Raw genomic sequence first — 25,052 nt, 5'->3', positions numbered from 1 at the left:
ACCATTAGTGGTATTAACTCTATCTATGAGGGAAACGAAGAAAGGCAAATGGGTCGGAGAGGAAGGATACGCTTTCGCCATTCTAGAGACATCTAAGAGACCATCTACCAAGCCGAAAGCCTTTAATGGCTCATGCTGTCGTGGACAAAAATGTGTCCCGCTTTTGCGGCGTTCTGATTGGCCGAGGGGGGATTACGTCATAGAGGTCTCGACCAATCACAGAGCACCACCACAGTATGCGCGAATACATGCCTTTTATGGCCATATGTCAGTCAATGACGAATTACTAATTAATCAGCTACAAATTGAAGGTTAAGTAGCTGAGAATAATTAATGACATAATTATTTATCAATTACCTACTTAATTACTAATTAGCCAATTACTGACTAATTCATCAATAATTCGTGCCAGTTGCGTAGCAGAATGCGGCACTCAGGCTTTCGCATTTCACTACTTTAGTCGCTAAAGTCCCTCGTAACTTTTTTTTTTTTTTTTTGTAGTGGTTGGATTGGTCGCAAATGATAACAGGATATGCCTGGAAAATCACTGGGCGATCATTCGCTTCATCTTTTGAAATGCTTTAACGACTGGCCTGTTTTGAAGGAGTTCTTGGATGTCTGACATTCATATGCCCTTCACGTTCATCATTTGGGACAATTCTTTTTTTCCAGCCATCGTAATTATGGAGTGTGAAATCAATCCACCTATTTCTGTTCTTCAAAACAATAAGCAAGTTGGAGTCTACCTTGATGCACAGCATTGAAGATTAATTTTAAGGACATCGGTAGTGGTCCTTGTTGAAGACAGTGATTACCCGGTCTTTCTTAGGTGGGGCAGCACTATAATGTATCATATTGGCCTCAGCTTGGCCTTGGTGTGGCTCCCCAGATGAGACCATCGATGACGCGTGCGTCCCATATCCCCCTATTTTTTATCGTAGCACCATTGAATGCATTGCTGAAACCCATACAAAGCACTCCAAACGTGTTCCTGGGCGTCCGAACTTTGTCTCACGTGTCCGTGCCGGGCGCGCGCACACACACACACACACACACACACACACACACACACACACACACACACACACACACACACACACACACACACACACACACACACACACACACACACACACACACACACACACACACACACACACACACACACACACACACACACACACACACACACACACACACACACACACACACACACACACACACACACACACACACACACACACGCACGCACACGCACACGCACACGCACACGCACACGCACACACACACACACACACACACACACACTTCTGCCGACTGAGCTAAATTGGCCAAATGCGACATATACGCGCTAGCATGTAGAGTTTCATAACGCTCTCGGCTGCATGCTAAAGTAAAGTTTCAAGGTTAGGTTTAAGGCAAAGATCGATGAAATCGGTGATTGGGGATTTTTGTGATACCACTTAACAAAACTTTAGGCCCGTCTTAACGCATCTTGCGAGGTCAGTGCGATAGCGAAGAGTATTCAGAATGTGGGCCGATAAAAAACGCAACGCACAGCACGAGAGTGTGGCAGCAAAGCACTCGGTACGTGTGATAGGTTGCGACGATGGAAGTTTGGCAACGTGTGTTTTATTTCTCTGCGTGTCTAGCCGGCTTGAGACACACTACACAGTCTTATTTGGGGGGTGACAACACTTGTGCTAACGCACTAAAATGTGCTGTCGTCTTTCCTATTTTGCAGTTAAATAACTTAATTCAATAACGCGTGATTGCTGCCATTGCAGCGCCCATTCTGGCTTGCCGACGGCATGCTGTGCAATAAAAAACGAAACGCCGCCATTACGACCAAACGCTTGAATTTCGACACGAAACTTCATCAGAAAATCGGGCGTTGTCGGAGCTGTGAGCGAAAAAAAAAATCATGAGGCTTCTGGCAAGTGTTTGCTGGAAGGTGACAAGGCGATGAGAGAGTCCCACTGGGACCCTTGTACCCGAGCTAAGCACTCTACCCTCAGGAAACTTGGGCACGTTCGCAGTGCTCGGTTAATTAAAGCGGGGCTTTATGCAGTGTTTCCCTGATAACTTTAGCAAAGCGTTAAATACGGAGATACTTGATTTGGGCCAGGAAAACGAGTTGTATGGAGCTGCCAGCCGTACGCGATCCAGAATCCGCAAACGGGGCCGCAGACGGAAGCCGAAGCCACTAAAGTTGTCGGCGAAGTGCCGTCCACATTTTTACTGCGTATAGGAGTGGGCTAGGCTCTACCTGATTGATTTATAGGAAGGGAAAGTCAATCAGGTAGGAGTGGGCTATAGGCTCTAAGTTTACGCTGTAGGGGGGCCTGTGGAACTAATAATACGCTTTCAGCGCTGAGATCTAACAGGCGCCGCATACAGACGCAGGCTGCTTTGTGACTTGGGATGTCACCACGATTGGCTCAAGGGCCAGAATGCTTCGTTTCAGTTCCGACGTCAGATAAAGTGCCCGCTGTCTCTTTCGTACGTGGACGTTTGTTACCCAAAAAATTCTACGTTCATATGTTTTCCAGGAAAAAGCTTTACATACTGAGGCAGACCGGGAAGCGGTTGCCAGCACAGAGCTGCATGTATAGTACCTCTAAGTAATGCCACGTACGTATGTGGTGTACCCGTCGACGCGGCTATAAAGCTCTTCAAACTTCGAAGGTTTTTACGCCGCTGGACCGAAGAATGTCAATGGTTAGGTTGATAGCTGGCACGCATTCCTAGGACAACAACCTAAAAAAAAAAGAAGGGGGGGGGGGGAAGCTATCGTGCCGGACCTTTCTAGCTGGATACGTATTCTGTAGCATTGCAGGTTGTATGCAGGTCGCTCTCAGCGTGTTGGCCTTCGGGCGACCGACAGGGCCAAGCCACCGCATGTTTTCTTCTTCTCCCATTCGTTCTGCGCAGCCGCCGTCTGTCGAGTAGCGTTCGGCTTTTTACGGCCGCGGGCGCTGGTAGCGACTTAGGTGACGTGTCATTTGTCAAAGCAACACCGTTACAGATGGCCTCGCGTGCTGCGGTCCAGTGTTTGCCACCGAGCGCCTCTCCCGTCTTGCTTCGTTTTCGCCTTCACTACTGTTTCTTTTCTTCTTTTTTTTTCCTCACTCGCGGAGCTCCGAAGCTGGAGGGTGAAACGAGTGGAACAAAATACGTTCTAGGCGTAGGAAGAAGGCCGCCTCGTATGTGCTCAAGGCTTGTTTGTTTATCTTTCTGATGACCGGCTGACTTCATTTGTCTTCGCAGTTGAGAACCTTTCACCTGCGAAGTTCTCCCACAATTCAAAAGCTCCTCTATAGACCGGTCAGATGGGTCACCTGTCGTTACCGATGGTTACAAGTCAACTGCAGTTGGATCTTTATTGTTTTGTTGCAATAACGCAATACAGCTCTGTTATCAAGTGTGCGCCATGATTTGCTTATGCAAAATCTTAATTTATATTTCAATATGGCGCGGCAAACGCACGGAACGTGGTATCGCCTACTGTTGCCCTTCGATACATTACGCGCCACGTAAAATGGTAATCACTTTAAGGAATGGTCGAAAGATGCCTTCTGCGCATGCGCCATAGAAATTCTCGCTTTGAACGGTCGACCACGTACGCAAAGGGTATGAGGAAGTTATCGCGTGAAGTGAGCCGTATCATGTAGCCAAGAACCCCGATGACAGAGTTTCGCTCTATTCATTTAGTCCCAAAAGCATTCACCATCTTATGAGAGGGAATGTGGGAACGCGAAAGCCCAACGGACAGCTGAAAACTCGGCTGGATTAAAAGTTGAAAGCAGTTCTAAGGCAGGTTTACCCAAATATAACGGCTGCACAGAAGCGCCTTTTTTACGTGTGTGATTTTTTTCTTTTTTGCATTTGAGACGCCGAGGATTGCTGTGTCGCACAGAGAACACGCGACGCGTATTAAAACCATCAAAAATAACTCGGACGCTCGGTACACTGCTTGCCTTGAAGCTGCCTTACATTCTTTTCCTATATTTCATCCGGACAAGTAGACAGCAAACTGCAACTACTTTCCGGTAATTGTGAAGTGGACGCCCCATCTAGAAGGTTCGAGCGCGTTAACTGTAATCCGTGACTGGCCATCGTCTTGGCTTGCCACTAATCTTTTCACATTCAAAAAAGTTGGAGGCGCTTAGCGCACCAAGTGGCATACGTCAGCCATCTCTCGCACTTACCTTTTGTCACTATTACTGCGAAGGTATCCAACTATCCTGTGAGTAGCATGGCCTTATGAAGAAGCGATCACACCAAGTACATCACCTGTCTTGCACAAGCTAGAGAAAAAATGATTGTAGCCTTGATGATAATGACAAGCACAACTTAGAAATCCATGATGGCTCCATCTAAACCGAAGATCATCTTTATTGGTTAAGTTTAAATAAATTGCATCACAGTTTGTAGTTAGAACCTTGTCCAGGTTTGATAAAGTGCTCATGTTCCGAGAGCCATTTATAGCTGACGGTTTAAAAATACTCTCACTGCCTGTGCGAATGCATCTGTCCACTTGGGTCCCACGACTGTGCCCAAACCACGTGGGGGGGGGGGGGGGGGGGGGGATCGAAATGTTCGAAGGCAGTGTAGTTTCTACGAGCCTTTGCTTCCATTCCACAATGTTCACTTACTCTTTCTTCTCGTTTTTCTTGGCATACTCCGCCAAGCACTCACTGACCGCCTTCCACACCTCCATGGCCACTTTTGCCTTTTCCTCGCTTCCAAGGGCTTCCGAGAGCTTTTTCTGGAGGGTCTCCTCCTGGATGGTGCCTCCGCTCTGCACGCGGACGCTCTTCACAGTCGTTATCATTTTCTTCAACTCTTTTAATGTGAGGCGGCGGTTGTTGACTTCGTTGGCCTTCTTGCAATTAGCAAAACCCGGGACGGCGGTCTTGTTCAACATGCACTTCCCGAGCGCAGTCAAGAAATTCTTGGTCACCGCCTTGTCCTCGATATCCTCCGCGGCGTCCACCTTCTCAGCCAAGATATCCCTGCCTTCGAACTCCTTCATCGCTTCTCTTCCCTTCTCCTTGAACATTTGGGCCACCTCCTGGTGGACTTCCCGGATTATTTGCTGGGCCTTCGCTCTATCTTTCTCGCTTATCCCGGAACTCGCCGTGGCTTCATTTATACAGGCAGTCTGGACATCGTCACTCACCTTCCCGCAGAAGGCGCAGTGTTCCGCCACAAGCCCCACCAACGTCACCGCCAGGGCTAGAGCCTGGGAGCCCATCGCAGCAGCCAGGCGCTAGCTGAACTTGGCGAAGACGCAGAGAACAGGGCAGCTGCGTTGAAAGGATGCATCGTAGAATCCATCCTTTAGTACGGTCGCCGGTCAAGGTCTCTTACGCGGATGCCCTCCCAAGCGATGGCCTGTGCACACATCGTGCGCGGTTGCAGCTTCGACCCTATTCAAAAACTTGCGTGAGCGAAGCCCACCAGCTGGAAAAACTAGCCAGTTTCGTTCTAGGCTTTGTGAGCAAGACATTTTGCAATAAATAAATACACTGCTCGCCAATTAGCGTCCTTCGATGATAAGCGTGTCAATGACGGCGTCAGAATCTGTGTTTTTACACATTGGCACCTCTGCTTGCGCGATCAATCGCACCACAGATTTTATTCTTGATTTTTCCCTACGCGTTTCGCAGATGTAATCTAGTCAGTCGCTTCAAATTAATAAAGTTGATGTCAGTTCATAGAGCCAGTTGTGCTCGAGATCATGTTCTGTTCCTTTCCCCTTAGGGTTGAAAGTGTACAACGCTCGTTTGTTTATCTATCCGAGGAAGACTGAGGAAATTACCATCTAAATGTCATTATCTGTAAAAGAAAGTTGTACTGCTCTTTCTGGATGTGATGGCGTTTTTCCAATACGTCTTTAACTGCTGAGAAAACTGGATTTCTGTACTTGCGCGCAAATCCATTTACACGCATGACTGGAATACCGAAAAGGGCTCCCCTGCATCGGTTTGGAATTGAACAGCTGTGTGGCAGAGCCTCGGGGAGCCACGCCAAAATATATTAAGCAATTCCGACGCTTCCCAGTTTGCTTGCGACACCGACCAATGGTGGCCAGTTCGTGCGTGCGTGCGTGCGCGTATGTGTGTGTGTGTGTGTGTGTGTGTGTGTGTGTGTGTGTGTGTGTGTGTGTGTGTGTGTGTGTGTGTGTGTGTGTGTGTGTGTGTGTGTGTGTGTGTGTGTGTGTGTGTGTGTGTGTGTGTGTGTGTGTGTGTGTGTGTGTGTGTGTGTGTGTGTGTGTGTGTGTGTGTGTGTGTGTGTGTGTGTGTGTGTGTGTGTGTGTGTGTGTGTGTGTGTGTGTGTGTGTGTGTGTGTGTGTGTGTGTGTGTGTGTGTGTGTGTGTGTGTGTGTGTGTGTGTGCGTGCGTGCGTGCGTGCGTGCGTGTGTGTCCGTGCGTGCGTGCGCGGGCCAGCCCTGTTTTCACATGCCGTGATGTTTTCAAGAGCAAATTTAATTCATTTCACCTGCCTCGCTGAACGATAAATCTCACTCGGAACGCGTAGTCCCGCGTTTTTGTCCTCTTAATTCATGCGAGCGCTGTCCGCGGCTTTCTTTGCGCCGCTGCCGAGTCTTGCGCGCAGGGCGCCGGCAATAGATGAGCAGCTGCCGTATAGATAAGCTTGCAGCTGAAGCATCGCTTGGTTGCGTGACGTGTAGTACGCACGCCAATGAGTCTCGGCGTCCAGCCCTGGAAGCTCTATTCGTCACTCGAATTCTAGAGAGCACGGTCCTAACCAGGTGGTAATGGCGTGAAGTCTGCGTGCGCCTGTAAACGAGTGAATGGTTGACAGAAGACTCATGAATTTTTCATCTGAAAGTGTAACCTTACGCGACTGAAGGCGGTCACTGAACGCTCAGGTAATCTCGCCAGTTCTGCACACCGGTTTCTTTTCGGACGAAAGAAGACAAAAAAGCAACAATATGTCGTGTAATCGTCTTTACGGCTTATGCTGTCAGTGTTCAGCTTTTGTATAATTGGTTGTCATTGTAAAGGCTGCCTAATAGCCTTATTCGGTCTTTAGCCTGAGGCGGCTATGGGCTTGTGTTGTTGTATACAAGATGGCTGATGGTAATCATTCTGTTCGAGTTTAAATTAAGTCATATTCAAAAACATTTCTTTGCAGTCTTTCTATTTCCTAGTACAAATACTGCTCCATAAGTGACGCCTATATAAAAAAAAAATTAAGCCCAAACACACCACAAACAGTCAGAGAGAATGTTTTTTTATATATTCAATTTTATTGCGATCCCACCACTGCTCCGGTCTGTGATTTCGAAACTTGACAAGACGATTGTTTAGTGATTGAGCGCATGGAGAAAGTGCAAATATATTGGTTTTTAACTATTCGCTCAGGATCGAGACTAAGTCTGTTGAACTGACGATCGCTAAGAGTTCCCACAACAAGAACATTTGATTCGGTTACAAAATATATCGTGTAAAGCGAAAAAGGTCGGCTAATGAAGAACAACGGAATGCGATATGCTACACTGTTCCTGGCTCCGCTTCTGCAACGAGAATGAAAACTCTCAGGGGTGGTTACGAGTGCGTAAAGTGAATGTGTTATCTTTAGTTATGGCTTGGAAGCATGGTGCTTTTCACAGTAGTGTAGCGCAAACTGCTGAGGCTTCCTTCCGATGGTTGAACGAGTGCAGTGGAAGGCGTGTCCCGTTATTTTCAAGGTCCGAGAAGTCGCTTATACATATACTGTCCCAACCGACAGCAGCACCACGGCCTGCACTCACGTCGACACATAAGCACTCTGCCTCACCAGTGGTATGCAGGCTCTTGGTTTAAATACCAGTGTCTGCGCTGTTGACAGATTCGATCCCGGCGGTGCTGGAACAAGAGGGACGAGCTAGTAAGAGCCGAGGCATTGAAAACAACGATATTTCTGGAGAAACAATTTACTGACAGCGAAGAAATCACGAGCACACGAGGGAGCTTTATACGGCACGTCGGGTGTGAACCACCAACTGGTGCGGACAGACGCTGCCGATCAGTGAGGACGACGAACCGTGGCTGGCGCTTCGTACTCGTGGTAGTCGCATTATGCGTTACTGGCGGCGTCGCGGATATCACCGCCCGTGTGGGCGCGAAACTGAGGAACAAGCTGAAGTGAGTTAAACGCAAGAAAAATCCACATATGCAAAACACAGTTCGTATCCCTCAGATTAGGTGGCTTGCAAGGTTATACATCGAAGCTATAGGGTCTGAGCAAGACGGCCACGTAGGAAAGGAGTGGCATTTAGTTGCCCCTTTCGGAGGCGCCAGAAGCCATATCGCGTAGCACTCCCTGCTCCCGGCTGCCACTCTCGGGGATATCCCTTCTCGAAGAAGCGGATACGCCCACACACGCAGAGCGAGAGTCTTAGTAAACCAGATGCCCACCCGTCGAATTAGAGACGCTTCGACGTTACATCAACTGGCGCGCGCTTTAGAGTCAATTTGCGGTTCGGTATTTGCGGCGCTGTATGAGGCACAATTCCGCGAAACCGAAGCCAGCATAAGCGGCTGCCGTGCCGAAGGGCGCAGCGCGAGACCGTCGGCTCATTAATCGCCGGGTGTGACAGCGGGGAGTCACATTGTGATCTGCCACTGTCCAGACAAATGGCTGCGCGGCCTCCTTTGACTCCGCAGGTGCGGGATGGACGGTGAGGCCGAGGGCGGAAGGCCATTTGCAGCTGCTGTTGCCGCTGCTCCTGCTCCCCTTTCGATCGTACAATTACATCCTGGTGCGCCGCCGGCTTCCGTCTTCGCGCCGCGCCGGCCTGCCTCAAACATTGTCGAAGCGGCAGCCTCTTATGGCGTACGCAATCTCGTCCGGAGTTCGCGCGGCAATTCGACAGGCGCTCGCTCAAACACAAGATTGACTATTGGAAGACAGACTGCGTGAATTACTTGCCGCATCGACCCGCGCCTTGTCGGAGGAGTTGCGAGAGAGCGCGGCACGTTCTTCTGGGCAGCCTGAATTCTCGCGAGACTGCCGCCCCGGTAGACTCGCCAGATATATGGCTTTATGTGTTCTTGTTTCTCACTGGCTCTCTCTGTGTATTGACCGGGTAATGCTTTCGTCGCGGGGAGCTGATGCATTGACTCGAGCTCGACGTCATTGCAACTCGGGAGATTAAGCGTGGCGCATATTAGGCAAGCGACGTGCGGAACTGGGGGCTGCAGGAGTCTTCTGCGTTAGACTATATCCATCGCTGATTACTAATACTGATGCAGTCGTGCAGTTTATTCGGGTCCGTGTATTAATAGGGTGCTTTTACAGCGCGTTAGGCACTCCCTCGCCCTCCTGCAAGACATAGTTAAGCACGTGCCCGGCATCAGCTGAAGCGGACTCGTGGTTTAGCTCTACTGCACGCCACCGCCTTGTTGCCCGTTCCTTCTTAGAATTCTGCACATGCTCGAGAACCGCGCGGTGTGGGCCAGGCCAAAAACTCGCTCTAGCGTGTCGGTTATGCGTCTATAACAGACTATAGTTTCTAACTCAGCATAACCCCGAAAGAAAGCAAAGAAAGGCTTACTCCGCCCGCAGTAACAACCTATGTTACTCTCTCTTCAAGTCGCGTGCTTGTGTGCAGTAAAGGCGGAAGGGAAATGTAAACGGAGTGGGAACCCCTTTAGAACCAACCGTGTGCAATAGCTTAGTATTTTTGGCGGTTGACGGCTGGACGGCCTAAAAATTGTGCCTTTATTTTATTCGCCTTCCTTACCACAGTGCTTTTAAATTTACACTTTCGCATAATTATACGTGACTGTATTTATTGCGATAAAAATAAGTTCAAGAATCTCGGCAGGGGAAATAAACAGTTTATTCCCCCTGTGCCTCCCAGATGGTGAAGAATCTAAGGGAACCCACATTTTTTCACAGCCCTTCGCCACGGCGTCCCGCAGGGTCTGTGCGTCACATTGGCGCATTATTTATTTATTTATTTATTTATTTATTTATTTATTTATTTATTTATTTATTTATTTATTTATTTATTTATTTATTTATTTATTTATTTATTTATTTATTTATTTATTTATTTATTTATTTATTTATTTATTTATTTATTTATTTATTTATTTACAAATACTGCTGTCTCTCTTGTTAGAGACATAGCAGAACATTAAACGCCGTGTACAATTCGAACAGCGTTACGGCTTAGTTTGAGAGAGAGTTAAGTCACAAACATTGAGGTACAATGATGCAAGGTCACTGGACACAAATGTCATGTTTGTAAACAAGGGTGGCGTTGCTGTCGGCAGTGAGTCGGGGCGCGGGCAAAAGTCAGCATGGTTGCGCTGCGCCAAGCGACGCTGAATGCTAAGCCAAATCGCGTATGCACATATTACGAAGCGTGCACGTCGCTTGTCGTTAGAAATATATTTGTTTATGCCTCGATAACATACTTTTACAGACGGCGTTACCAAGCGGAACACTGTGTCAGTTTCATTATCCACTAAGTATCAGCGCGAGTATGAAATGCGCGCAGCTACGTTGATCGATTAAACGAGACCAAGAAAGCGATGTACGGAGGGAAATCGATTTTGAACAGTATTCAACTGCTGGGCCAGGGCAATATATACGATTGCTGAGGCATAAAGGAAGAATGCGCGAAGTTGCTTTGCCCGCATTTTCACATGACGAGATTTATATGTGATACACTTCCCATTTTGTCGAAGGCACTTCAGTCCGGAGCTCGTGAAAACTACTGAAAACTTGAGTCATTTAGTTACTCTGAATAGAGCAAATGTGATATCTCTGTTCTTTGAAACTTTATTCAGTGAGCAGCGGAATTCGCTTGCTCTTTTCTCCTGGCTACATGTTATTTACGGGAGGAGTCCACGTATCGCTCTTCCAGTGTATACAGTGTTTCCCATTCGCTCTCTTGATTGCTGAAGGGCTATGTGCAGTAAGCGTTTATCTTTCTCGAGCTCAAGGGAAAATTTCATACTCTCTGCTGAGCTCAACCATTTCCCGCCCAATCCGCTTCTCATCTGATTTCAGCTGAGTATCTTCTGCTTGATCGGAAAGGCGTTTGATGCTGTATTTGCTGCATTACCCAGGTTTCAGTCTGAAAGGCTTGAAAATCAATATGCAGAAGACTAAGGTAATGTTCAACAGCCTCGAGAAGGAACAGCAGCTCACAACAGGTAGCGAAGCACTGGAAGTGGTAGGCAAATATGTCCACTTAGGACAGGTAGCAACAAGAGATCAAGACCATGAAAGAGAAATAATTAGAAGAATAAGATTGGGATAGAGAGCATTCGGCAATTATTCGCGGATTATCGCTAACAGCTTACCGGTATCGCTAAAGAGGAAAGTATATAACAGTTGCATCTTACCTGTACTCACCTATGGGGCTGAAATGTGGAAGCTAACGAAAAGGGTTCTACTTAGGTTGAGGACAACAGAGAGGGCTATGGAACGGAAAATGGTAGGGGTAACATTAAGAGATAGGAAGCGCTCAGAGTGGGCTAAAGAAATAACTCTAGTGGAAATCAAGAACAAGAAATGGGCATGGGCAGGGCATGTAGTGCTTAGAGAGGATAACCGACGGTCGCTATGGTAACCACCTGGATTCCAAGGGAAGGAAAACGTAGCAGAGGGTGGCAGAAAGACGAGCGGATGAGGTTAAGAATTTCGCAAAGGTATAATGGATGCAGCCACACAGAACCGGGTAAATTGGAGGAATTTGGGAGAGGCCTTCGTCCTGCAGTGGGCATAGTCCGGTTGCTGCTAATGATGATCCAGGTTTTGAACAACATGCAGTGACTGCGTGCCTTCGCCGACAGTGCGGCGATGTTTAACGCTAAGAGAGGTGATGAAAGCAGCCACGTGCTAAAGCTAGTGAAAGTGCACGCAGAGAACGAACTACGAGTGGTAGTTCTTCCCGAGCCCGGATCTGCACAACAATGGCAGCGCGACTAGCACTAAAAAACTCTCAAGCTCGCGTTTACGTCAATTTCCACCATTTATGCTTTGTGTATAAAATGCAGTATCGTCAGCGATAAACCAGGGTTGGCTGACGCTTGCAGCACCTCATCAGCCTGTCAGAGCTACATATGTTTCTACACGTTTTGCACCTTCTACATTTCTTTTTTTATAGTGCATGTAAGCCGCAGAGACTCTAGAAAGGTCTAAAAAACATTAATACGCCAGCCTACCTGTACACTGTGATAATAATAGTTTATTGCCACAGCATATTAACAAACATACAGAGACTCGGGCCTGTCAAAGCCAACAGGAGGCTTAAAGGGCTAGGCCCGGCATCAACGGCGGACGTACAGTGGGGTGGCAAAATTTGTCATAAAGTTAAACACACATCGAAAATATTCGCTGAAAGCATATTGCAGAAAACCCATATTTGAAATGATGATGTCTTTAAAAAATTACAGCAGCCTTTCAAGTTTTGTTTTTGAGGTGGCGCAAAATACATGGTCAGGTAAACTGTTAAAAACGGTGGGGACATATACAGGTCGCCTTGCTTTTCCATATCGCGTTGATAATCTTGGCACCGTGTAGCGTTGACAATTCCGAAAATATCTGGTAGGGACTGATTTAATCTTGATGGCAGGATTCTAAAAGTGACGGATAACAACTACATGTTTGTTTATATAGGAATTCAAATGATGAAAAACGATGGAAATTAAATAAGTTTACGAGATATGGAAAGGAAAGTTCATAGGCAATGATTTTCTATATGCTTTTCGAAAGTATGTCCAGGACGAATGTTTCTTTAACTACGAAGTTTCTGAGAAAGCTGTACAGAAAGCGCTTGGGTGGATGTCACTGAGTAATTACTCCCTTATTAGAAATCTACTCCACCTTGGGGGATTCCCCTAAATATTCGACCAGCTTTTCAAAAGAGAATTCACGCGGTCATGTCATTTTTGAAACCAATGTGCGAACACGGTGATGTCATACCTTACAACACTGTATGTAAGTGCGTGTTATTTAAGGAAGGAAAGATTTAACTGCAAAAAAATAATCACGCCGTGCTTCGTAATTTTCTACAAATATGTGCCATGTAGCTGTGCCATGAGAGATCGCTATTTAAATAAAACCTAGATATTTTATGGAGTGAACACTTTCCACTGGAGTACAATGACAACCTAAAGTCGCAAATTCGGGTCACAGATTCATTCAACAGTGATGTCTTTAAGGGATTTTTAAAACATATCAGCTTAGTTTTCTGTTGGTGTATCAAAAGATCATCCGAAGAAAACAAGTTCATTGCATTGCAAATATTTTCTTGTAGTAAAGAAACGGCTGTTTTGTAGGAAATGGACTTGAATCGAGCCTGTAAAGCAAGCTACTGTGCCTCTATATGTACTTCATATGCCTTCTCCCACATCGTCACCCATCATGATCTTCTTTCTTCTCTCCTTCCCCTTTCCCAGTGCAGAGTAGCAGGCCAGATTTAAATTATTCCGGCCAGTCTCTCTGTCGTTTCCTTCTAATAAATCCATCTATCTATCTATTGTAGGAAATTTGCTTTGTTAGCAGAACGGTGTCTCAAGCGTACTTAAAGACCATATAGTTAGAAATTACAGAAGCGATGTAATTAATAACCAAATTGAAAATTATGAAATAATGGACTCCTGTGGTACTCCTGCTTTCAAACACTGTCGGCTGCTAACACCTGTGCTGATATCAAGAGCTACGACTTGAGAACGATCATGTAAATAACTGTTCAAGAGGTCATAGAAGGGCCCCCTAAATCCGAGTAGATGCAATTTTCACAACAATATTTTGTGGTTCACAGTATCGAAAGATTTCACATATCTAAAATCAGGCAGCAGGTGAATAGATTATGATCAAAAGACTCATACAATTCATCCGAAAATTCTTCGAGAAGAGGAAGCGTTCCACGGCCTTGGCCTTCAATGAAACCAAATTGTCGGTCCGATAGAACGGATTTTTTTTTTTTCAAAAACAATGTCATGCACTCAAGCAAAAATGCTTCTATAATTTAGGAACGTATAGCTAAAATCGAAATAGGTCTATAATTCTTAATGTTTTCTTTCTTGCCATCCTTATACACAGGTCTCACAATTGCAGTTTTTAACATATTCGGTGATGAGGACGAAAAGAGAAATATTTGTATTTCTGGTTGAATACTTCACTCAGGAGGTAGCAGTACCCATCTTGCTTACACTGACATAAATTATATAGGAGCGTCAATAATGCTTGCTTCTTACCGCAGTTTCTCCGTAGCCTAGCATGCCTCAAATATAATCAGTGAACGCTACTGCTACAGTTCTTCCCTCCGCTCCGTTCAGAACTGCTTTGCGCTCATCTGAGGACATTTGGTGTACTCTCTAAAAATGCTATACACAGAGGTATAAACGAAAACAGTTCACGAGATAAATTACCGTACCGTGTTTGCATGAGTTTCTTTTCATTGTATTAAAGGCAACTTGAATCGTAACCTTAGGTCATGTTTTCACATTATTATCTATGCACGTGCTTGACTCACGTGCAGAAAGTTTGCCCTCCTTATTTTATTCTGATTCTACCCCTCCCCCCGCCATTTTCTTCAACCACTGTGCAGGTAAGAACGAGCTGAGAGGCCAGAAGTTCGACCTTCGCTGGTCGTGGATATCATTGGCCCGTGAGCGGTACACGGTCAACGAGACGGACTCTCACCTGGAGGTCACCCTGCGCAGGAGGGGATACCTGGGAGAGACAGCCTTCGTCGGTACGTCTGTTGCCACAAACGTACAGTTGCACACTACAAATCAGAGAATAAGTTTGGTCATGTTTGTGATTCATACTTAAATCGTGCACAAAGGAAGGCAAGACGAACGAGTTAGTGCTTTTCTGTGTGCACTCGCTTTTCATGTCTTCCTTGTGCGCTATTATGTCCCTTTTATACTCAAGCCACTTCGTGCTTTCTTGTGTCTCTCCGGTTTACAGTATGCTCACTGCAGTGTGCTTCCTGCTGTCTCTTTTGATATCGCAGACCGAATAATAAGGGGGGAAAATATGAAAGGACGAGTCAGGCAGATGTGGCGTGTGACAACGCATATTGGTGCCTGGGAAACCTATACCGAATGAACGATCTCATAATGAACGACAATCTTATTAAGTACAAACGTTGGGGGGGGGGGGGGGGGGGGGGGGATTATAGAGCGCGCGTTTTGAAAGGCATGCCTCGACATTATTGTTCAACGTAAATTTCTGATCGAAGAAGTAGTGTGGACAGTTAGCGCTATTCCCAGCATGTTCTCATCGAACGGTTTTAATCTCGGTAATCTGAGTTTTCTCTTGTTTTCAAGGGCTATTAAAATCGAGATCTGCTGACAGCACAGAAAAATTGTGTCAGCATATTTGCACGCACAGAAGGGCCCCGATTTTCAATGTTTTGTTAGTAATAAAGGTTAATTTTGAAACCATCAGTGGCATTCCTATCACAGCAAGCTTTCCTCATCAGTTTACTATTGCTGCTCTCCTGCTTCTACCTCCGTTGCCTTGTTCCTGGTCACGTCATAAAGTGCATAGCATTATACGACCACGGCAGCTGTCTTTCTGTTACGTCCGGTGAAAATACACACGTTTTTCGATGAGAACAACATCAAGAATTTCGAATTGATCAAATAATACCACTGATCCGCATTTTCTTTTTAATGTTACACCTTTCATAGATATTTTTCGTCCCCATGGGCTAGTTAAGAGGAAAAGTGATTATATGGAGACAAATAAAATAAAAAGGCTAATAATCGAAAAAGGGAAGTAAGAACAAGTCAAGGAAATGGGATTAACCTTAACTTTTGACGATTTCAAGTCTTCACTGTGTCCCTTAACTATGTCCATACTGACGTGTTTGTCTTTTGCTTTTTTCTCCTTCGCTTCACTCTATGTCTCGTCCTTCGTTCCAGGCATCTCCGCGCGGAACCTGAGTGCCCGCCAGGGTCTGGACTTTGCGGCCTCATACGCCCGCCAGGTGCAGTTCAACCCTGGCCAAGCCGAGGCCTCCTGGCGACTGCGGCTTCTGGACGACGCCTCCTTCGAACGACACGAAGAGTTCCTTGTCATCCTGGGACAGGCGCTCATGGCCGCCACAGAGTTCCCCGACAAAGCCGTGGTCACACTGCTCGACGCCGAGGACGGTGCGCCATAGCGGAGGGCGTCCCCCCTCTTTCTCTCTCTTTCGCTCGCTCGCTCTTTCTCTCTATCTCTCTTCCTCACAATTCTAGTATTGAGGCCAATGAAAAGTAACCACGTAACAGCCGCCACGTGTCAATGTAAGCAGCCCTAAACTTCAAGAGGGCTGCCGGTTTCTTCTGGCATTGCATACCGTTGGGACGTTGCTGAGAGTCGGTGTACTGCTGTAATTATTTCCCGGAACTACCAGAAACGAGTTGGCGAGCTAGTACCAGCTCTTCCTATGTGAACAGCTGATCAAAAGCGCAGGCATCGGGCTTGCAATTTTGTAAATGCTCGCTCGACAGTTACATCTTCGTCAGCGAGTTTTCGAGCTCTTTCGGGTCTATCTATAAATAAACACGCGTCTAATCTTACTTTCGATAGGCGGACCAGAACATCTTGGGGGAGAAAGGAACTAGCCCTGTACAGACACCATGCGACCTTTATTAACGCGTTGTTCATGAGGCAGATCAGTAAACATTCACAATGCAAGAAAGTTACAGAGAAAAAAAAGCGTCAAGTATTCAGTATCAGAAAAAAAAATGATATAAGATGCCTACTGAGAAGCGAAGTTAATATCACATTTCAAATTATATCGACAACAATGGGGACAGTTGTTTGAAGCGAATAAGCTAGAGCTGGTAAATGTAATCGGGACTCCTGTGCCTTCTTTGCAGAGCCGACGATGCGGTTCTCCGAGACCAACGTGACCGTGAGCGAGGACAGCGGAGAGGTGCTGCTTACCATAACCAGACGCGGCGATATCTCCATGGACACGAACGTATTGTGCGTCACGCAACCGGGTGAGCAGCACACAAGCACACGCAGATTCACGGCCGCAACGCGCATTAATTGCCAAAGAAGATATCAATGCGATACCGTTTGCAGTTCCGTTACGGTAAAGACCCGGCATGGTTAGTCGCTAAATGCCCGTCATAATTATCATGAATGCGCTGATTGGTGGTCATGGTTATGACATCACACAATCACGTGACATTACTCAGCGCTAATTTTGATTGACAGGGGCGTGAAACCGCGTGAGGTGGCCGAACGCTGATCAGTCATCGTGTGTGTGCGTGACGTGACGCGACCATGCGACATGGCATAAAAGCAGAATCAAAATAACGTGTGTCTACAGTAGCGGAAAATTCCTGCAAGCGGATAGCGCGAACACGGAAGCATATGTCTCTGAAGGGGCGTATAGCTGGGTGAGCAGACCCGACGTACACGGCGAGCAGCAGTGACAGAGGAGGAGAACCAGGCCGAGTGGACTTCCGACTGACGTTCTCAACGCACAATGAAGTGTCTTGTAATTTTTTTTCTTTCTTCTAGTATGAGTCGACGGCTCTTACGATTTGTGGTTTTATCTTTTGAAGCTTAAAATGAAATAGCGGCGGTAGAAATCGGCTTGATGCCACGGGCGATACTAACTGGTCATGCTCTCTCTAGGTTTGCTGGTCTTCAGTGTACCCACACGTGTCGGATAATGTTAATGACAAAGGTTTTGTTTTTATTAATGGCACAAGGTGATATTGGCCAAAGAATGTGTTTGTTCTCGTCGTGTGCATTTTGCCTCGAATAAAGAAATAAAGGGGAAGGATAAAAGTGCAGGGAGCAATCCAGGCCAGCAGAGCAGCCGATCACCAGGCCGGAGAAATGCTGCTATTAATTGGAAAATCGATGAATTCCCGGCGACTCAGACGAGAGAACCCCATCCCACTTATGAGGCAGATACAAAGTGGATGCTTAAGCTGCTAGGCCTCACGACACTTTCTTTTTCCTACAGAAATGTTGCTAATGACAGCTATTAGGTGATAGTTGTTACTGCAATGCTGTTGTACAATGCATCTCCGCGAGTCTCATTGGGCTTGGAAAGGATGTACTAAGTTGCGCCAAGTATTTTAGAAGAAATGACAAAGAAATTCTCAGCAAACTTTTGACGCCACATTCGTCTGAGCTATGATCAGTGAGTCAATGCTTTATTACTAAGACGCCTGCAGCCACGCTCATTTGCTCTCTCAGCGTGCTTCGCCTACGCTTCCTATGAACTCGAGTTCTGAACTACGCGCTGCAAGAAGAAATATACTACATCCGATTTCACTCTGGTCATGGCAAATACGGCGGAGTGCTCGAGTCTAAAAGGCGCATAAAAAATGCTTGATCGGTCATAGCAAGTTGACGCAGAAATAAAGTAATAAATGTTATGCGGAAAATGGGCCTAATGGTCGTTAAAAGTAGAGCGGCACACTGACCTGACTGTACAAGGGTGCGCTCCAATTACTTCAAAAACCACTGTGCTTATTGTTATTAGATTGGGACAAACAGAACCTGCCACGCTCCTCGTTGCTTTCAGGGACGGCGTCAGGTTCTCTTCCATCTCCGCTCGAGTCGTACTCGGACTACGTGGCGAGACCGGCGGACGCGAGCAGCCTCGTGCGCTTCAGGTCCGGCGACGCGGAGATGACCTGCCGCGTCGTCATCATCGACGACTCGCTCTACGAGGGGCCCGAGAACTTCACCGTCAGCCTCGTCTCTCCGCACAATGGCAGAGTGGCGGAGAACGGTACCGCGCTCGTCACCATCGAGGCTGATCCGAGAGATGGTGAGCACTGCCTATTTCCCTTCCCGATCTTTGACGGTACAGAGCGTTAAAGGACGCCCGTTCACCATAAAAGCAGGCGTCGCTGTTATGAGCGAAAAATTGCGAGAACGCCCTCGTCAGGTGGCATCGTCGGACTGTGTGACGTCATGCGACCACGTGACGTGGTCTAACTGGCAGCCTAAGCTCTGCCGACTCGAGTTTCACCTTTGAAATGGGTGGGTGAAATAGGGATCCAGCCTCCTTGGTTCCCGACACGCTGCCCTTGGACCACGCATGCACGATTAACATCAATGTCGGGTGGTCTTTCACATAATGTGGCATGTGAAAGACCACCCGACATAGATGTAAATATCCGCTTTAACCATGTCGTAGGAACGTGCAGTGGTATGTGAGAGCTGTAAGCTAACGACCATATGTGGAATAATAAAGGGAAATAAAATGCTAATAATTAGTGAGTAACAACACGAATGATCGAGAACCAGGAACTGCGATGAGAGACAGAGGTCAATATACGCTATCGCGTTATACTCACAGAGGAGGAGCTAAAGTGTCCACCTTTTATTTTGTTTTTCTTAAGCTTCGATCTTGTATTTTTGAGCGGTTTGCGCCAGCCTATCTCACAAAAATGTCCATGTATGTCTGCAGTATCGTGTTTTGGATGGTGAGAAAATGGAGGGCGCACAACGTAGGATGAAATAGTAAGGATTAAACATGGTTCCTCTTGTTATTATTAATATGTGCATGCCTACGGAACTCGTTAAAGAAGCCGACGCCCCCCCCCCCCCCCCCCCCCCCCCCCTTTGCAGATAATAAGCGATGCTACAGGCCGTGTTAAAACTCCCACCGCCAAAATTTATTAATCTTACCGAAACATATAATGTCTCGCACGTCACGCTCTTGCGAGCCATGTTTTTCTAGTGCGCGGATTCCTAACGCTAAGAAATTAATCGAGACATTTTTCTTTTGTGGAAAAGAAAGCAAACATGTGCAGAAATTAATTGGGCACTTTTTATCAGAAAGGAAACAAACATGTGCGTCAGTGACGCTCAATAGTCATACTAGCTATGAATTATGATCTTGTTCCTTGCGTGTACGATGGCTATTTATTCGAGTTTTTTGCCTTTCAATAATGCAGTTGTGTGTGGTGCTCTGTCCCGTTACCTGCCTTGTGTCCGTGTATGTTTTCGCTCCTTTAACCAAACACGCTTCATCGTTGGCGATCCTATGCACACATTCCATTTTTATCATTTCGATAAACCGGCAACAAACGAGCTATGATCGTTTATTTCTCATAAGCTTTCCGCGCATTTTAGCCATCAACCGACTGGTGTAGCGCGCCGAATTACTTCAGAGTGCTGTCGGGTGGCGAAGTGCGTTCAAGTTCCTCTGAAAGAAACAGAGATACCACTGGGCATGCGCTAGGGGCGCTCTGAAACGATATGATGAATTCCAGTCGCCGTCCTGGAGCTAGTTTTAGTTTTCCACAAAGCCGAACAGTGGTTACAGTAAGATGCATGCGTTCTTATCGGACATCGGCGGTATGGTATCTAGACTCACTAGAAAAGATGCTCTGTCGTGGATTCGTAATCACCGACTGAAATTCACCATCAGGTAAGAGGGACAACTTTCTCGCTGTTCACAGCTCCGGACCGAACTCTACCATCCTGCGCGTGCGGCGACGCGTGCAGTGGCAGCAATTCATACTCTTGATGAACACAGATATCGTGCACGCAACGGGGTATCATTCACCGTCAGTAATCAACGGCTCTCACGGCGCTGTCTGGCAGCACATGAAGACAGCGGAACCATTTGGAGTTCCACAAACTTGGGGAAAATCTCTTCGGACAAGAAACTGATGATTCACAAATGATTCTCGCTAACTATTGCAAGGCTTAACAGCTTCCCAACCGTCTCATCCGTTGCCTCCTCCAGCCCCGTACTTCTACTTCGAAAAGCCCACGTACGAAGTGGACGAAAGCGCGGGCAGCTTCGAGGTGGCCGTGTTTCGAGATGGATCCCCATTCGGAGTTCCACAGACTTGGGGAAAATCTCTTCGGACAAGAAACTGATGATTCACAAATGATTCTCGCTAACTATTGCAAGGCTTAACAGCTTCCCAACCGTCTCATCCGTTGCCTCCTCCAGCCCCGTACTTCTACTTCGAAAAGCCCATGTACGAAGTGGACGAAAGCGCGGGCAGCTTCGAGGTGACCGTGTTTCGAGATGGATCCGACCTGAGCGTCGCCTCATCCGTGATGGTGCGCTCGAAGCAGTCGTCTCCACCCAGCGCTCAAGGTGCGTGTTCCCAGCTGGTCGTGAACGTGCCCTAGCCATCTTTTTTTTTTTTTTAATGCTCTCCGGTGGCACAATATAGGGTTGCTGTCGTTAGCCTTTGCTTTGTAACCATGGTGTCTTCTTGTTCTTCTATTATAGCCGATATACCGCTTAATTTACAAACTGTAACTTTGCTTTAAAAAAAAAAAAAAAAGTTTGGTAAAGAGGTGTATCTTAAATTCAACAATGTGTGCAATAAGTTGTGGATTAAGGACCAGATGTTCGAAACTGGATCGGCAATGACAGTGTTGTAGTAATAATGGCAGCAGAACAAATCAGCAATGTCATTTGAGATAGAAACAAAAAAAAAAGAAGCCTAAAAATGTTTTCTCTCGATACAGCGATATTAAACTCGCTTTGAATTGTTGTCAAGTGGGAGCAATTGAGATAAACACGGAACAGACATCAATATGAGCGCCTGAGTAGTGGGCGTCTTACCTGGCAGTTCAGCATGTCTGACCCTTTTACCAGATGTTTTAACTTTAATACCAGCGTAGAAAACAGCCTTCCGTACAAAAAGCTCAGAAAGAAACCGGTCGATACTCTGAAGAAGAGTAAGAGAAAAAGAGAAGAGTAAGAGAAAAAAAAGTAAAGAAAATACGAGCATCAAGAAAGGAAAGCATGTACGATACGGACAATAGCTGCAAAATGCAAAATGCAGCGATTGTCCGTGTCGTGTGTGTTTCCTTTTCTTGTTAGTCTTCTTTTTTTCGCGCTGCAGTTATGTGAAAGCAAAGTGGCCAACTTGCCCCAAAAGCTCGTTTTAAGAAGAGGAAGTTCTTTCATTTCCTAATAATATAGCTCCCGGCATGATTTATCCTGAAGCTTTGAAATGGTCTGTTCAGAAATGCAGTAGACATACTATGACTGCTATCTTCTTACCCAGACTGCTCCGGGGCCACATCTATCAAATGGCTGCCAGAAATATCAGTAAATAATCCGTTCCCTAAATGTGCGGTTTGTTGTAAATATTTCTGTAATCGCTTAGGTAGCGGGGTTTTTCTTGCAAAAACTGCTCAGAGAAGTTCTAAATAGGAGAAGTAAATGCAGCTTAACGATTCTGCGGATGTATGTACTACAAATAAACAGACTTTTATCACCATGAGGATTATGCGGAACCCATTAGATATTAGATTAGCCGCTAACCCCCTACAGAGCTGTTAGTATACAAACATGTGTGGAACGTATCTCTATACAGAAGACGGAAAAGAGATACTTTTCGATTTTTGCATTAGTATTGAGGGCATATCCCATAATTACTTATCAATCGCTTGTTATTTTTTCTCTTGCTTTCTTTAATGATAATCATACTCTCTCGACAGCCGGCAGTGACTACATTGCTGTGGGCGCGCTGGTTCGCTTCCCAAGCGGCTCGACATCGCAGGCCTTCGAGGTGGTCTTGCTTGACGACTACGGACAGCCCGACCTGGAGTACGTAGAGACGTTCCAACTGGTGCTGCGGTCGCCTGTCAACGGAACGGTTGGCGACCCGAGTATTGCCCAGGTGTCCATCAACGACACCATGACCGACGGTAAGAAGCTCGAACTCGCGGGAGCTCATCCCGAGCCAATAAACATTGCTCTCAGCTGTATCCCACTCCGCGAGCTTCAAGCGAGCATATGCGGTCTTTGTCCATGCTTCTTCGCATGGGCTTTGTTAACCTATAAATTGGCATTTTAATCAACTATATTCGCGGAGAAAAGAGGTACTTCGAAGACCGGGTACAATGTACGAGCTTTGAGAGCGCCTACTGTTGTCCGGGTTGCGATGTGTTTGAGTTGCTTGGGCCCAAGCGAGGAGATTACAGTGATGCGTACTCTATGATCGACGCTTGGGCTCCTCCAGACCTGTGTCGATGTTAGTTGCTGTGATCGCATGAAAGCGAAGACAAAGCAGTTGCACGAATATTTTAGAGGTTCTGCTAGGTGCCAAAACTCACTCCGCCAGATCCACAGTCATCGCCTGAGTTCGGTCGATTGGTGTTGCCATGAAACTTTCTTTTCGTTGTTCATTTTCTCGGCTCTCGGAAAGGAGAGTTCACTGGCTGAGTTAGTTCCGAAAATTGTCGATGCATATGCAGCAGATGCATCGCAATTACAAGGAAGCGACACTATCACTTATAGTGAAGCGACTTCTATGCGCAATTTGGTCTCTAAGCCCGTCGCACATCCGGTTACTTTAGAGGTACGGTTTCTATCTGACGACCGTGCAGTACCCAAGATGTTCTTCCTCGAGGAGGAGTACGTGGTGGACGAAGACGCCGGCTCTCTACTGGTGCCGGTGGTGCGGTCAGGTGACACAAACCAGAGGTCGTCTGTTCGCTGCTACACACGCCAGGGGTCGGCCAAGGTGGACTTGGACTTTGAGGAAAGACCTAACACGGACCACTCCCTCATCGTCTTTGAACCGGGTGAGAAGGATATTGCTTGTAGTGTTCAGTGAGAGCCACCATTCGACATTGTTTCCTCGCGTGTAGACGAAAAGCTTGAGAAGGTAATTAGGATACATCAGTAGTTCTATGGTAGCGCTGTCAAGTTCATGGAATTAAGAAATTTCGTCGTTTCTTAACTGAGCAATGAAAATCACCTCGATATATTAATCATTCTCGATGCCCCCATTTCAATCGTTTTTTCCATTTCAATCGTTTTTTTCTCTCTCTCTCAAATAAGACCTTGCATCTAAAGGTGTGCATCTTCGTGGACGATGAACACGTCGGTTAACGTGCCTGCTGAAAGTAGCATGTTAAAATACTTTGGCGCGGTACAGATGCGTGCAGCAAGCGACATGCGTAGTTCGTACGTCGGCATTTCTTTTCGTTGTACCATAAAAAGCAAGTAAACTTTTTGTTTTCAGTAAAACAAAATGAAAGGAGAAAAATTTGCTCCAAGTACCCTGTGGCAGGAAACTGGAGATGCAGTTTTAGTACTTTTCTGTCCACATCTGCACATATTTGATAAGCCTAGAGGAGCAGAAATGCACGAGGAGTATTGAAAAGTAATACCGCTAAATATTTATTCTGGAACACTGTTTCTACATCCCTGTCCTACATTGATTCTGATGCAGCTCCGTCCTTAGGGCGCCAATGAAGCTCATGTATTTGTTTCTTTCTTTTTTTTTTGTATGTGCATTTCTTGAAGAAGCAAATTTGGATCCGCGACACTTAAAGCGAAAATCAAACGGTGCCAGGCCACAGCTGTAAATTGGTAGGAGAAGGGGAGTGTACATAAATTTCACTTCTTTTGTTTTCAGGGAGCCGTAAGGACGGGAATTGTCATCCTTGTTGGCTCCGTGAAGGAAAAAAATAAACTAGCAATAAAAAACCTACATACCCCTATTCATCCATGGAGCAATGCCTTGCAAGTACGCATATATTGAGTTGAAAAGTAGTATAGATTCGACAGATAAGCGGCTGTAATATTGCTGAGTTTCTTAAATTTGAATAAACAGAGGTAGAGAAAATAAGAGGTGCATGACGCTTTGGATGTAGGAATCCAGGTGTGATTTACCTGACTCGCAACGCGCGCACTCTGTTGCGTGGTTCAGGTGAGCGCCAGAAGAAGTGCGCCCTGGTGATTAAGGACGACAGCGTCAAGGAAGGCTTCGAAGAGCTGCGCCTGGTGCTAGGAGCCCAGAGGAGCAGCACCGCAGGCATGGCGCTGCTGGGGGAGCCTAGCGTCACGAGGATCCGTATCCGGGATGAGTCCGACCGTGAGTCTCCCGACCGCATTGTCAGGACGGCATGCGCACGAACCCTGGGTGCACACCTGCTATAAATTAGCCTAGATTTGAGGAAACCTTATGTGTATTTTTATACAGCGTTACTTTCCTACACTTACCTTTAACAAGGTAAGTTAGGCGGAACAAATAAGGAACGGGCTGAGTGAGTGAGTGAGTGAGTGAGTGAGTGAGTGAGTGAGTGAGTGAGTGAGTG

At 46.5% G+C, this 25,052-nt stretch overlaps 1 protein-coding gene across 1 annotated transcript in view; it reads left to right on the top strand.

The window, feature by feature from the left end:
- LOC146191625 (FRAS1-related extracellular matrix protein 2-like) overlaps window positions 1-25,052 on the top strand; it is a 166,131-nt gene that overhangs the window by 118,965 nt on the left and 22,114 nt on the right. Inside the window, exons 3-10 of the mRNA XM_084600354.1 lie at window positions 14,590-14,736; window positions 15,917-16,147; window positions 16,862-16,987; window positions 18,538-18,786; window positions 20,932-21,081; window positions 22,443-22,652; window positions 23,334-23,531; window positions 24,665-24,829. Of these exons, the coding sequence (XP_084456480.1) occupies window positions 14,590-14,736; window positions 15,917-16,147; window positions 16,862-16,987; window positions 18,538-18,786; window positions 20,932-21,081; window positions 22,443-22,652; window positions 23,334-23,531; window positions 24,665-24,829 (1,476 nt within the window). The remainder of the gene's footprint in view (window positions 1-14,589; window positions 14,737-15,916; window positions 16,148-16,861; window positions 16,988-18,537; window positions 18,787-20,931; window positions 21,082-22,442; window positions 22,653-23,333; window positions 23,532-24,664; window positions 24,830-25,052) is intronic.

This window comes from Amblyomma maculatum, chromosome 4 (assembly GCF_055883805.1).
Source record: "Amblyomma maculatum isolate TAMU_Amacu chromosome 4, ASM5588380v1, whole genome shotgun sequence".
Classification (NCBI taxonomy): Eukaryota; Metazoa; Arthropoda; class Arachnida; order Ixodida; family Ixodidae; genus Amblyomma; species Amblyomma maculatum.
This window is presented reverse-complemented; position numbering and strand designations above follow the sequence as displayed.